We start from the raw sequence: 13623 nt of genomic DNA, 5'->3' as shown, positions 1-13623 counted from the left end.
CTTTTGTTTGGGTCTTGTTGATGACCCTGGTTTGGATTAAAGGCTACTTGAGTAGCTTGCTTAACGAAGCAGGCGGAAGAATAATGGAGATAGGCTATTCCCTTGGAAGATTCCTCTTCTGATTTTAATGTTAGGGATTTTTAATTTCATTAGTGCAGTTTAATAGCATGGTTGTTGCCACATGTTTATAGGTAGAGCCATGGTCTCTGATTACTGAATTGATCCTAAATTGATGTGAGATACACTGTTATATGCTTTTTGGTAATCAATCCCAGCCATATTTAGGTTCCTCTGCCTTTTCCTACAGCTCTTAATGTTTGGTTTCTGTATGTTATTCTGCACAGTGTTAACATTTTCCTCATTTTAGTATCCAGTCTGTTTCTGCTTTTTTGTGGCCAGTCAACAATGCCAAAACTGTATGTTATCACGGGCATGGTTAGTTGGTTAATCATAGTTATCGGTTTACATATATGTGCATGTGTTGTGATACTTACTTTGTGTAACATTATTGCTAAAAATACAATCATCGTAACTCGATCTTCTGACATTGTAATTGCTGCACCCAGAGCAATGCCATCAGCTACAAAGAAAGAGAAAAAAGCATTTTGTTTTCATATGAACTCCATAGAGTTTCTTGTTTTTTTTTGGGTTTTTTTTCAGATTTTAAAAAATTGTTTTTACAATTTTGTCATAATGAAGTAATTTTTAATTTATTTATTTATATTTTTCATGATGATTATTTTTCTAGTGAAAAAAAAAATAATCCATATTTTTTTTTTGCTAGAAATATTAGAAAACAAAAAGAACATTTCACAAGTTTGAACCTTACATCAATTCTATATCAATTTGAGAAAATATATTTTTGATAAATAGAAATGTATTTTTGCAAGATAAATTTAGTGTTTTTCAAAAGTTGTGATAATTATTTTGTTCCTTTTCAAAATTAATATTTTCTGTGCAATAGTAATTAGAATTTCAATTTTTATTGTTTGAAGAAATGTTTAACATTTATTTAACATGCAACAGAAATCAGTTTTTTAATTTAGCAATTTTTTTAGGTCAAATTTATTTTTTAAAAGTAAATTTTACCCCCAAAAATTGCTAAATAAAAACAGATTTCTTTTGTGTGTTCAACAAATTGCAATCCATTTCTTTATGGCCATCTCTGAAAATATGTATGAATTTGAAACAAACAAGATGGCCGGTATTTGCCAGACAGAGAAAATGTTTATTTTGCATTCATGCAGTGTGTACATACTAGTAAGCAGCTGTGAAGGGATCAAAGTGTACAAACATAAAAGACTAATTTGCTCATTTCTTGTTTGCCAGTCTTCTTGGGGTAAATGTATCAGCTGCTGCAATCAGGTATGTGACTGTTGTTTATGATTAAGAAGGATTGCCACTGATGTGAAAGTGGTTCTCACTCACATTTATAGGCAAATCTACTTGTTACTGTCAGTTGTCACCAAAGTATTGTTGGCCAGTCAGTGTGTCGATATCTCAGCTAAAAATTATTACCTGAGAATAGCTGAGTCATCATATAATTTTATACATAATGAAATAAATTCTTTAAAAATTTATTTTGGCATATTCAGTAAATACTGTTTTGACCTTAACTCAGCCAAAAATTATCATCTGAGGATGATTGAGTGTTAGATTATGATCATTCAGTTAAACAGCTTTTAGAAATTCTAAACTAACCCTGACCTCTGAGCAGATATTTATCCCTCATCCTCTTAAATCCATCCTTATCATTTCCCTCCTAGGTTTTGACTAAGAACATAAATAATCCAGCATGGCAACCGAACTTCAATATGGTAGATAAACAAACACTTATCTTACTCCAATGCTGTCTCTAATCTTTTCTGCCTGTCCATACAAATTGCTACTACTAATTTAGACATACACATACATGAACTCTTTCTCTTTCTACAGGGATGTCTACTCATTAATTTACGTCTCAGCACAGTAACCCCTCCCAATACTAACCCTTTCTCTATAGAAGACTACTAACGAAGATGATCAATGAAGCTATTATTTAATGTTGTAATGAAACTCCTTTTGTCTTTATTTCTACAGGCCTTCCTCTATAAACTGACTATTATCTAAATTGCTTTACATTTTTGTACTTACTAACTCTTTCAATGTGAACATACCATCAAAGTCTCAATGTTTTGTACACATTTCTTTGTGCTGTCCAGACTTGATCTTCTTTTGAGACCATCAGAACTAAGCCTGTTTTTTAAAATTCTCATTACACATTGTATCATTCTTATATAATTTCCCTCCATGTATCATATGTCCTCAACCCTTGATGGCCAGGTTTCATACATACATCATCACACTGCATACACATGCCTGATAGACTCTTCCCTTGATCAACAGTGGTAAAGCTTTACTGGTTAGTAAAAGTTCCCCAAACTTACTTTATCAACTCCTAATTGTTGCAATTTACTCTAGCAGCTACTCTTTCTTGTGCTCCAATGATATCACCCAGCTAACAAAACTTCTGAACAGTTTGATATTCCAATATACTTTCTCTACATCAGAATTTTCATTAATCTCCATTGTTTTTCACTTCTTGCACACAAAGTTGTTATCCTCTATCAATCTACATGTAATTCCACTTTGCATTTCTTGTGTGCCCAATGCTTATTCTTACAATCTATTGAATCTAAAAAAAATTAGTTGTTTTCGACTCTCTACAAATTGAACAGGTAAAGGTTTTCTCCTTTCTGAATCAATTTGGTCTTTGTTAAATTGATGATCACACTTTTACACTGTTTCATCGGCAGGCACTAAACCATTAGCATAAAGTATCTTTTTGGACAACCTATACCTAACTCCCTGGACTAAAATAAAACAAAAAACAGCAGAATCAGTACAAATATCTGATGTAGTCACACTTTAAAATGGCCTGTTAATTTTAACACAACTTCAAGTATATCTGCATTGTATTTGTTTGCTCTAGTTTACACAAAGCCTACCAGACAGCATCAACACTGAAAGCAATTTCATTGTTCAGGAATGACATTTTTTGTTTTTATGCGAAAAAAATGTTCATGTTTATAAATACAATGCATGTTGTCTGTTTTATATCAGGTTAGAAAAATCAATGGTTAAAAAATGATCGATTTTAGTGTATGACCCCCCCATTGTCCCTTAAAATTCTAAAATATAATTTCCTTATGTATTATTCAATTTCAAACATAAAATCTTTAAAAATTAAACTTTAGATTCAGTTAAAGTTTAAATTGTGGTAAAATAACTTTCAACCTTTGAAAAGCATATTTTTCATCAATGAGCATTTGGACATTGACATTTGGGTTTGAGGGAGCAGTATAATGGTTAGGGCAGCAAAAATTTGTTTTCACAATTCAATGAGTATCTGATATTGTGGCAGGGAAAAAATTAAAGCTTGTGATATTTGTGTATAACAATGGATCAATTAGATGGTAGATATGTGGAACACGGGAATCAAAAATCACCCAAGTAAGCAATAAACTGTAGAGGAAAGGGATGCTATATCTGGCACAGTAAGGAGGAGAAGTGAGCGACAAAAACCAAATATTATCAACATTTGTATTACTTTGAATGGCATTTTAAATGAGTGAATGAAAAAATATAACTAAATCCAAATTAAAATTCAATAGAAAGGGATGAAAACAGAAAAAGTTTTACCAGCTGCATGAATCACTAATCCAATTGTGGCTGTGATTTTATTTCGATTCTGACCCGATGGACTATGCTCAACATCTGAAAGAAAAAGTTTCATCATATTTTTATATTTTCATGTTTCTTTAAAAATAAAAAAAGATCAAAAAAAGGGAAAATTTATTTCATTTGAGACAGAAAAAATGTTTTTGTAGATTTTCAATTATTTGAACAAGAAAACTTTTTAAAAGTAATATCTTTCTTTATATAACATAAATATCAGGTACAGACATCAGCAAAATTACAGGTAAAATGCATATTAACCACTAGCTGACATTTTTTTTTGCATTTATGTGCATGCACACACTTAATACAGAAAACAATATCAGGTTGGAACGTTAAATATTTTGATTTCAATTCTAGCTGATGACACCAACCCATTTTTTTATGTCTTTGTATAATAAAAAAAAAAAAAAAAATATGTAAATTTTACTCGCGGTTTTGAATTTTTAAATACAAAGACAAACCTAATATCTTTTCTTTTTTACAATCTTATATTTTTTACGATTTCATATATATTTTTAAGACGGAGGGTGTGGAAAATAATATACGGAATACGGACTGTGCTGAAATAATATTATTTAGAAAGCCATTCTTAATATGGGGTGGGGAAGGTATTTTTTAAACTAATCTGTACTTTTACCCAACAATTAAATATTAAATAACATTTAGAAAGCCATTCATAATATGGGGAGGGTAGGGCATGTTTTTAATATTCTTTACTTTCTCCTAACAATTTAAAATAATTGTCTCAGTCATGAAGAACTTCTCCACCACCAACTGAGAACAAAAGTGAATTGTAGCATCATAACAGATACTACACTGAGTTATTAAATCTTTTATTCAGACAAAAATAAACATGAACAAAAAACTTTGGGACAAGACCAACTCAAAAGGGGGGAAAAAGAGGGTCGTTGGTCATCCTTGTCCCTCTAGAACTAAACAAAAGTTTCTCTTAGCTAGGATCTTCTTTCACCATAATACCGCATTCACCCTTTCGTACTGGGGGACGTCCTACTTAGAACCCAATTTATAAAACATTTTTTATTAGTGTGTAAAAACAAAAAAGAACAATTAAGGTAATATAATAATTCATTTGTATCCAGAGTGGGGGAAGAAAAAATACAAGCAATCCAGTTGATAGACCGCCTGTTCCACTTCGGTTTGTAAAGGAACCTGAGCTCCTGCGGGCCAGTCTCTAAGTGGGGATGCTCTCTAGATGGGACGAAATGGAGAAAAGAAAATTTTTGGGTGATTGATTTCTTTCTCTCCAAGATGGGTGAAATTTAGAGGGAGGCGTGAAAAGAAAAAATTGCAGTTAGGAGGGGAGTAGGGATTTTGGAGGTTGCCTAATCGGGGAAAGGGTGGAGCACTCACTCGGCTAGCTAAAAGGCTAAAGATAAAGTTACACTTGGTGGAACTGCGCGTTCCACACCTAGGCGGGGAACACGTATTCAAATTTGGCTCCTTTTCGTACACACAGACTTGCTACATGTATTCGTCTTCTGTCAAATGCCGCGCGATGCAGCCTTCTTTTATCACATCTGATCTTCACCTGTAGTTGGTGTTTAAAGAAAGCGATCAGATCCTGATCAGAAAAAGACCCCCACCCCTGGCCACCCTGCAGACGCGATGTCCAAATCACCATTCTTGCCACAGCCAGGATCGTAATGTAAATCATTTGTCCTTCCCTGTCCTACTGCAGTTTAGCCAAAAGACCAAGTAAGCAATTAGTTCACTACCAGGTATTTTCTCCTCCTTAAAAAACAAATGGAGGGGGGGAGATAAGGTCGCTGGACTGCTGAGAAAAAGCTAGGTAGGTTTCTCCCATGTATTATCTCTATTTTTGTTTAGTATTAGTTAAAATTAAGTATCCGTTTCTCAATCCGATTTCTTGATTAGTCTATAGTAAAGCAAGTGTTGCCTAATCACTAACTGCACTTTTGAGATATTTATTTTTTTAGTAGCATGAATTTTAAATCAGGTACTTCTACAGTGTAATACTCCTAAAAAAAAAATAAAAACAATTTATAATGAAACCATTTATTTTGAAAAACTGCAGAGTCATTTTCCAAAAGTGACGTCATAGTGTTGATGATAGTGGTGAGTGGAACAAGTAGCATTACGTTGCTATTAAAAGTACTCTGGAAGCCGCCAGGGATTACCAAACCTTCTTTTTTTTAGGTGAGGGTGGAGTGTGGTGAATTAGTGTCCGTTCATTCTCCCAAGCACTACCACCACTTTTTCTGTTTATGGAGAGAGGGTCGCTGAAATGTTGCATCAGAACAGATACTGCACTTTGATCTTAGCAAAAAGGCCAAATAAGCATAATATAGTTTCCTACCAGGCATTATTTATTCCTTAAAAAAGAATACAAAATAACTGACACAGAATATATTTTAAAAGTGGGGGAGAGTAAGTCCCAGAAATGGTTGAAGCAGTTTATGATCTCAAAATTACTTTATTTCACATATATTTTCAATAGTGAAGAGTGGGTGGGCGAATATGGTATCGGGGGGGGGGGGGGCTGACATACAGAATACAGACCATGCTGATATAATAACGTTATTATTTAAAAAGCCATTCATAATATGGGGAGGGTATGCTTTTAACTATTCTGTACTTTCACCTAACAATTTAATAAATAAAAAACTGACAGAATACAGACCGTGCTTAAATAACATTATTTAGAAAGCCATTTTTAATATGGAGAAGAGGAAGCTATTTTTTTTTTTTTTACACAGGCATCACCACTTAGTAAGGTCCAGAGACCACTCGAGGATAAGGGTTAAGAGTGTACAGTAGTCAATTGGACAATATAGTAATCGTTAGTAATGGAAATTCGGTAAATTTGTTAACTTATATGGAATGGCTCATCAAAAACTTGTTTATGTTGGATTTCAAGTCCAACATAAACAAGTTTTTGATGAGCCATTCCATATAAGTTAACAAATTTACAACCATATTGTAGTCAGCTGGAAAGCAGGAAACTGGAAGACAATTCCACAGGCATGCAGTTCTAAGAAGGAAGCTTTTTTCATGGAATCTACATTTAGGTTTAGGCACAGATAAAGAATGGGGGAAATTATTGATAGTGTTTTAGTTAGACAAGTGTTTCTTGTAAAGTTTGGTGAGGGGGTACCATAGATTGAAGCTCAGTCGAGCACTTGCCATGAAAATAACGATACATCAGAGACAAACTCGCAACATCTCTTCTGTGGGATAGAGGTTGCAGGGAAGAGAAAAGGACATCTCCTATGAGGCTACGAAGTCTATTTTGAACTCTATCAAGGCAGGATAAGTCCTTTCTAGCAGCTGCTGCCCAGATGTGGCAACAGTATTTCATCCTTGGACGTACCTGGCTCTTATATAGATAAAGAATTGCATCAGCAGTGGGAAATCTACTGGATCGATAGAAGGATCTCACCATTTTTTCAGTGGCCTTGGCAACAGATTTGATGTACGTGTTCTATTTAAGAAGCTTGTCAAAACATGAGGCCTCCCCAAGACGAGTCATTCATTTCAATTGATGCCAGATGGGGATCAGAATGTTGATGTAAAGATAGAAGCTTAGTTTTTTTTGTTTTTTTTACGTGGGGGTCACCACTTATCAAGGCCCAGGAGCCACTCGGGGATAAGGGTTATTGTGTGTACAGTAATCAATGGGATAGTATCGTAGTAATAGTTAGTATTGGGGATTTGATAAGGTGTCATTACTTAAGGGGGCGGTTAATCAGGAATTTGTTTGTGTTGGACTTGAAGACATCCAAGTTGAAGTCGGGGGAGAAACAGGCAAGCGGCAGAGAGTTCCACAGCTGTGCAGTTCTAAGAAAGAAGCTTTGTTCATGGAATCTATGTTTTGATTTAGGCATGGATAAAGAGTGGAGAAAATTATTGACAGTGGTTCCAGCTAGTCGGGTGTTTTTCATGAAAGACTGGCGAGGGAAGACCAGAGAATGGAGCTCAGACGAGCACTTACCATGGAAATAATGATCAAACAGAGACAGGCTTGCAACATCTCTTCTGTGGGAGAGGTTATAGGGAAAAGAAAAGGGCATCCCCCACCAAGCCACAAAGTCTATTTTGTACTCTGTCAAGGCAGGATAGGCTGTTTTTAGCAACTCCTGCCCAGATGTGGCAGCAATACACCATCCTTGGATGTACTTGGCTTTTATATAGATAGAGAATTGCATCATTAGTGAGATATCTTCTGGAGCGGTAGAAAGATCCCACCATTTTCCCAGCGACCTTGGCCATAGACTTGATGTATGTGTTCCATTTCAGATCAGGAGTAAAGGTCAAACCCAGAAGCTTATCAAAACATGGGGCCTCCCCTAGACGAGAGCCATTCATTTCAATCGATCAGATGGAGATCAGAGCATTTATGATGTAATGATAGGAGCTTGGTCTCAGATGCATTAAAGGTAACCAGCCACCTCTTCCGCACCTGAACCACGCGCTCAAAATCTGAGGAGAGAGAATCAGAGAAAACATTGTCATTTACGGCCTTTGATGTGTTGCCATAGATAGTCGTGTCATCAGCATAGATATCAACAAATGATTTTAGTATGTGTTTTGGGAGATCATTGATGTAGATCAAGAAGAGAGTTGGGCATAGGATGGACCCCTGAGGGACTCCAGCATTAATACTGTGGGCCTCTGATTTCTGCCTTATCAACCACTACTCTTATGAGCTTAGAGAGAAATGATTTAATGATAGAGAAAACATTTCCAGTTATACCGTAGCTGGAAATCTTGTGAAGTAGACCTTTATGTCATACCTTATTGAAGGACTTTGATATGTCAAAAGCAATTGCCCTGGAAATGAAGCCTTTGTCGAGAGATTTACTAATTCTATGTGATATAACTTTTAGCATGCCTGCTGTAGATCTAGCAGAACGGAAACCATATTGCGTGTCACTAAGAAGGTTATTTCTGCTGAGGTGGTTGACTACTTCTCTATTTAATATGGATTCCAACAACTTACTCAGGCCACTCAGGAGACTTATTGGTCTGTATTGAGAGGGAGATGACTTATCACCTGAATTCTTAAATACAGGGCATACTGATGAGGTTTTCTAGGGAAAGCACTTCTCCTTAAGGCAACGCTTAAACAGTTTGGTAAGTATGGGGGCAAGTTCTGGTTGTAGCTTTTTCAACACTATAATTGGAATGCCGTCAGGACCCGTTGCTTTACTGGAATCAAAGTTCTTGATTAGCTTGGCGACATCATGCACAGATATTTGTATGTTACATAGCGTGTTGTGTGTTATAGGAGGAAATACAGGGAGTTGATGGCCTTTGTTGCATAGTTCATGGCAAATGGTTAGGCCTTGTCGGATGCTGATGAGATGACCTCTGGACAATTGATAATGGTTGGGATAGAACGCACGCTTCTGTTCAGGATCCCATTTGCTATTTGCCAGACCTGGTGGGAACCAAGCCGCTGCTCAGCTGCTTTGGATTTAACGGATTGAGCATATAGGTCTCTTACATGTTTTATTACTCTTTTACAGTGGTTGCTGGTGGTCCTGAAAGCAGCTTTAGTCTCAGTACATCTATTACGTTGGTAGCTATAGAAAAAGTAATTTCTGTGTGCAATGGCAGCAGCACATTCAGGGGAGAACCATGGCTGGCTGTTAGGGTTTTGTTGGAATTTTTTGGATGGTGTGAATTGGTTTATGCCTACAAGTAACCATTCGGTCAGGTCTGATACTATAGAGGACACATCCTTTTTAAACATGGAATGGAGAGGTAGATCAGATATGAATGTACGGAAGTTATCCCAGTCAGCCATAGAGTATCGGTGGAGAGGTATGTCTGTAGACTTATTATATTTCATTTTTATCTTAACTGATACAACGGAGTGGTCGGAGGATCCCAGAGGAGATAAAACGGCACATGAGCATAGCTCAGGGGAAGTGGAGAGAAAAAGGTCTAGAAGGCTTGCATACGGACCGGTAGTATCGGGCACATGGCTGGGTTCGCGAACAATCTGAGTGAGGTCATAAGCAATGGCAAAATCATGACAGAACCTCCCCTCATCGTCTGTCTTATCTGAATGGGTCAGCCATTCCATGTTATGGACGTTGAAGTCACCACAGATATGGATGTTAGCTGAGGAATGTGCAGACAGGATGTGGTCAATTTTCTCAGATTGACTCTTAAAGATAGTAACTCCGCTGTTATGGGGCCGACAGAGTGCAAATATAAATGCAGTGGTGTAAGCAAGTGCAACCCGGAAGCACATATAGGGTAAATTAGGATCTTCTCTAGAGATATCCCTACCACACGAGAAGCCATCTTTAATGTAGGCACATATTCCATGCCCATGACGATCTTGGGGGTCAGATTTAGCTGTTAAGTTAGAGTATCCGTTAATTATGAACTCATCTAGGGAAGTGGTTTCACTTAGAAAGAATATGTCTGGTTTCGTCTCCTGTAATTGGGTTTCAACCTCTGGAAGGTTGGAACGTAGATCCCTGATGTTGGAGAAGGAGACCTGGTAGTAGGGGTCTACGTTGGAAGATGGGGTTCTAGGTTTATTCAAGTTTTTTTTCTGGAGATAATTCATGTTGAGGTTTTGGGATTTGTGGAACAGGTCGGTATACTTGGTTAGAGCAGTACAGAGAGGGAAAGTAAGAGAGAAAAAGACAGGAATTTTTTTTTTTTGTAGCACACAAAAAGGTAAAGCCGTAACAATTACCCACTAGTATGACATCGAGAGGCCCCACCAGAGACTACTGCATGGTCCAGAATCCATTCACCAAATGGCAATACAGCAGTCCCAATACTTTGTGCCTGCTGATAGGACAGCCTCCTTAGTGGTTAATCCAAGGTTCGGGTCCCTGACTATCAGGCAGATAACGTCAGCCCAGACAAAACTTTCACCTCCAGCACCCTTACTAGTGACATGGCCACAAGGATAGACATAAGGATAGAAAATTTCCGACATCTCAGACTACTGTTCACCAAGTACTACCGACTTTTAAAGCAGCTTTTTCTTCACCCTTTGTCAGAAAAATCATTCATTTGAATGAGGACTGAGGGACAAAAAAGGAGAAGCGAGAGTTACTGGAGCTGCCGATAACACATCCACTGTATTATCTACTCTCCAGCTTGTTTAAAGTATTCAGATGGGCAACACCTGGACTATAGGATGCAGCAGAACTTCCACACCATATCTTATCATGGCCATGATGGCAATAAATAGTCAGAGACAGTTAAAGAGTTATGATAAAAGTTTGTGTTTGCTGAAGTTATTCAAAACTGGCAAATGTTTCCCTAGCATGAAAATATAGGAAACAGTGATCTCATCTGTTATGCCAAAACTCAGTAATTTACACAACTCCTTATTTCTCCTCAACAAATAGAATGCTGTCACCTGCTTTGCACGTGTATCGTAAAAAACTGACAAAAGAAAAACCAGTCAATTTTGAGGTTTTTCGTTTATCTATGACTATTCTCATCCAAATCATGCCTATTTAATGAAATCATTCAATTTTTAATGGGATTAAGCGTTATTCATAAATGATTCATTTTGAATAAAAATTCCTTAAATTGATTTAAAAGCTCTGACAAAATAAAGTTGTCATCCTTCACTACCAGAGCCATAAAATTCTCAAAGCAGATTATGTCTGTCTAAATTATGCAATAACAAGATATCACATTACCAGTTCATTTTAACCATATTCAAAATATCTAAGGGTTTTCCATTTTCCAAAAAAAAGACAGAATAAAACTCCACTCTATCTCCAGCGGGATGAGGAGTTAGTGTTACTTACCTGATATTGAATGTGCATGCCCTCCCCCACATAATTGATCAATTAGAAGCATTGTGATAAACCCAGCAACCAGTGCAACTCCGATGAGGCTGTGAACATTAACAGCAGCTTCATGCCCATGATGACTTTCATGTTCCAAGTGGTGATGCTGGCTGTGTGGCTCCTGTGATTGGGCATTGGCATGATCAGAATGCTCTTTCACATTCATTTTCTCCAAACGATGAACTAGAAAAGATAAAAGAAAAACATTTTGTCATTGTATTTATGCAAAGTTAACAGTCTTAACCTGATGTACATCAAATGCTCTTTGAACACTAGCAAGTTTTAAGGGTGAAATTTTAAACATTTTTTCTGTAAAATAAAATTTTATAAATACACATGTCATCTATTTGTTTACAATGAAAATTACTCTTATCTTTAGATCAGGAGGAAATGACAAACCCAGGAGCAAAGGACAAACCCAGTTCTAGTTGGGAATAATTTTCACCTTACCAACATGACGATGGGGAGCAACATATTTTACATATGATATATTTACTATTCATACCCAGCATTGTTAAGAGTTTTTGTATATTCATTTTTGTATGGATGCATTTTTTGTTTATTTAACAATGTTTTTTTTTGTTTTCAATAAATGATATTTTTGTCACATAAATTATTTAAATCACCATGCATTCCAAACCATCAAAGAAATCTTTCCAAAGTACAAAATTGTTGTTGAACTGTTTTTTTCAAATGGTTTTCTATTAAAATGTTAGGTTAAATGTGGAAGAGGAGTTTATATATGCAAGAAAGACCGTAGATAAATCTACTAAAAAGCATGTTTTTTTTTTTAATATTGAAGAAATAACGTAGATAAATCTACTACACAGCATAGTTTTTTTTTTAATATTGAAGAAATAACGTAGATAAATCTACTACACAGCATTGTTTTTTTAATATTGAAGAAATAACGTAGATAAATTTACTACACTGCATTGTTTTTTTTAATATTGAAGAAATAACGTAAATTTACTACACAGCATTGTTTTTTTTAATATTGAAAAAATAACTTAGATAAATTTACTACACAGCATTGTTTTTTTTAATATTGAAGAAATAACGTAAATTTACTACACAGCAATTTTTTTTAATATTGAAGAAATAACGTAGATGAATCTACTAAAAAGCATTGTTTTTTTTAATATTGAAGAAATAACATAGATAAATTTACTACACAGCATTGTTTTTTTTAATATTGAAGAAATAACGTTGATAAATTTACTACACAGCATTGTTTTTTTAATATTGTAGAAATAACGTAGATAAATTTACTACACAGCATTGTTTTTTTAATATTGTAGAAATAACGTAGATAAATTTACTACACAGCATTGTTTTTTAAATATTGTAGAAATAACGTAGATAAATTTACTACACAGCATTGTTTTTTTAAATATTGTAGAAATAATGTAGATAAATCTACTACACAGCATTGTTTGTTTAAATATTGAAGAAATAACGTAGATAAATTTCCTACACAGCATTGTTTTTTTAATATTGAAGAAATAACGTAGATAAATTTACTACACAGCATTGTTTTTTTTAAATATTGTAGAAATAACGTAGATAAATCTACTACACAGCATTGTTTGTTTAAATATTGTAGAAATAACGTAGATAAATTTACTACACAGCATTGTTTGTTTAAATATTGAAGAAATAACGTAGATAAATCTACTACACAGCATTGTTTTTTTTAAATATTGAAGAAATAACGTAGATAAATCTACTAAAAAGCATTGTTTTTTTTAAATATTGCAGAAATAACGTAGATAAATTTACTAAACAGCATTGTTTTTTTAATTATTGAAGAAATAACGTAGATAAATCTACTAAACAGCATTTTTTTTTAATATTGCAGAAATAACGTAGATAAATTTACTACACAGCATTGTTTTTTTAAATATTGAAGAAATAAGTAGATAAATCTACTACACAGCATTGTTTGTTTAAATATTGAAGAAATAACGTAGATAAATCTACTACACAGCATTGTTTTTTAAATATTGTAGAAATAACGTGGATAAATTTACTACACAGCATTGTTTTTTTTAATATTGATGAAATAACGTAGACAAATCTA

At 34.9% G+C, this 13623-nt stretch overlaps 1 protein-coding gene across 1 annotated transcript in view; it reads right to left on the bottom strand.

Annotated features, from left to right (window-relative positions):
• Nucleotides 1-494: 494 nt before the first annotated feature.
• Nucleotides 495-13623, bottom strand: part of LOC145256386 (zinc transporter ZIP9-like) — a gene marked incomplete at its 3' end in the record, with an annotated part of 84421 nt that continues 71292 nt past the window's right edge. The window contains 3 exon segments of the mRNA XM_080115232.1: nucleotides 495-580; nucleotides 3682-3756; nucleotides 11499-11723. Coding sequence (XP_079971358.1) covers nucleotides 495-580; nucleotides 3682-3756; nucleotides 11499-11723 — 386 coding nt within the window.

The sequence above is a fragment of the Euprymna scolopes genome, chromosome 32, assembly GCF_053919585.1.
Source record: "Euprymna scolopes isolate OS-2025 chromosome 32, ASM5391958v1, whole genome shotgun sequence".
NCBI classification, from domain to species: Eukaryota; Metazoa; Mollusca; class Cephalopoda; order Sepiida; family Sepiolidae; genus Euprymna; species Euprymna scolopes.
This window is presented reverse-complemented; position numbering and strand designations above follow the sequence as displayed.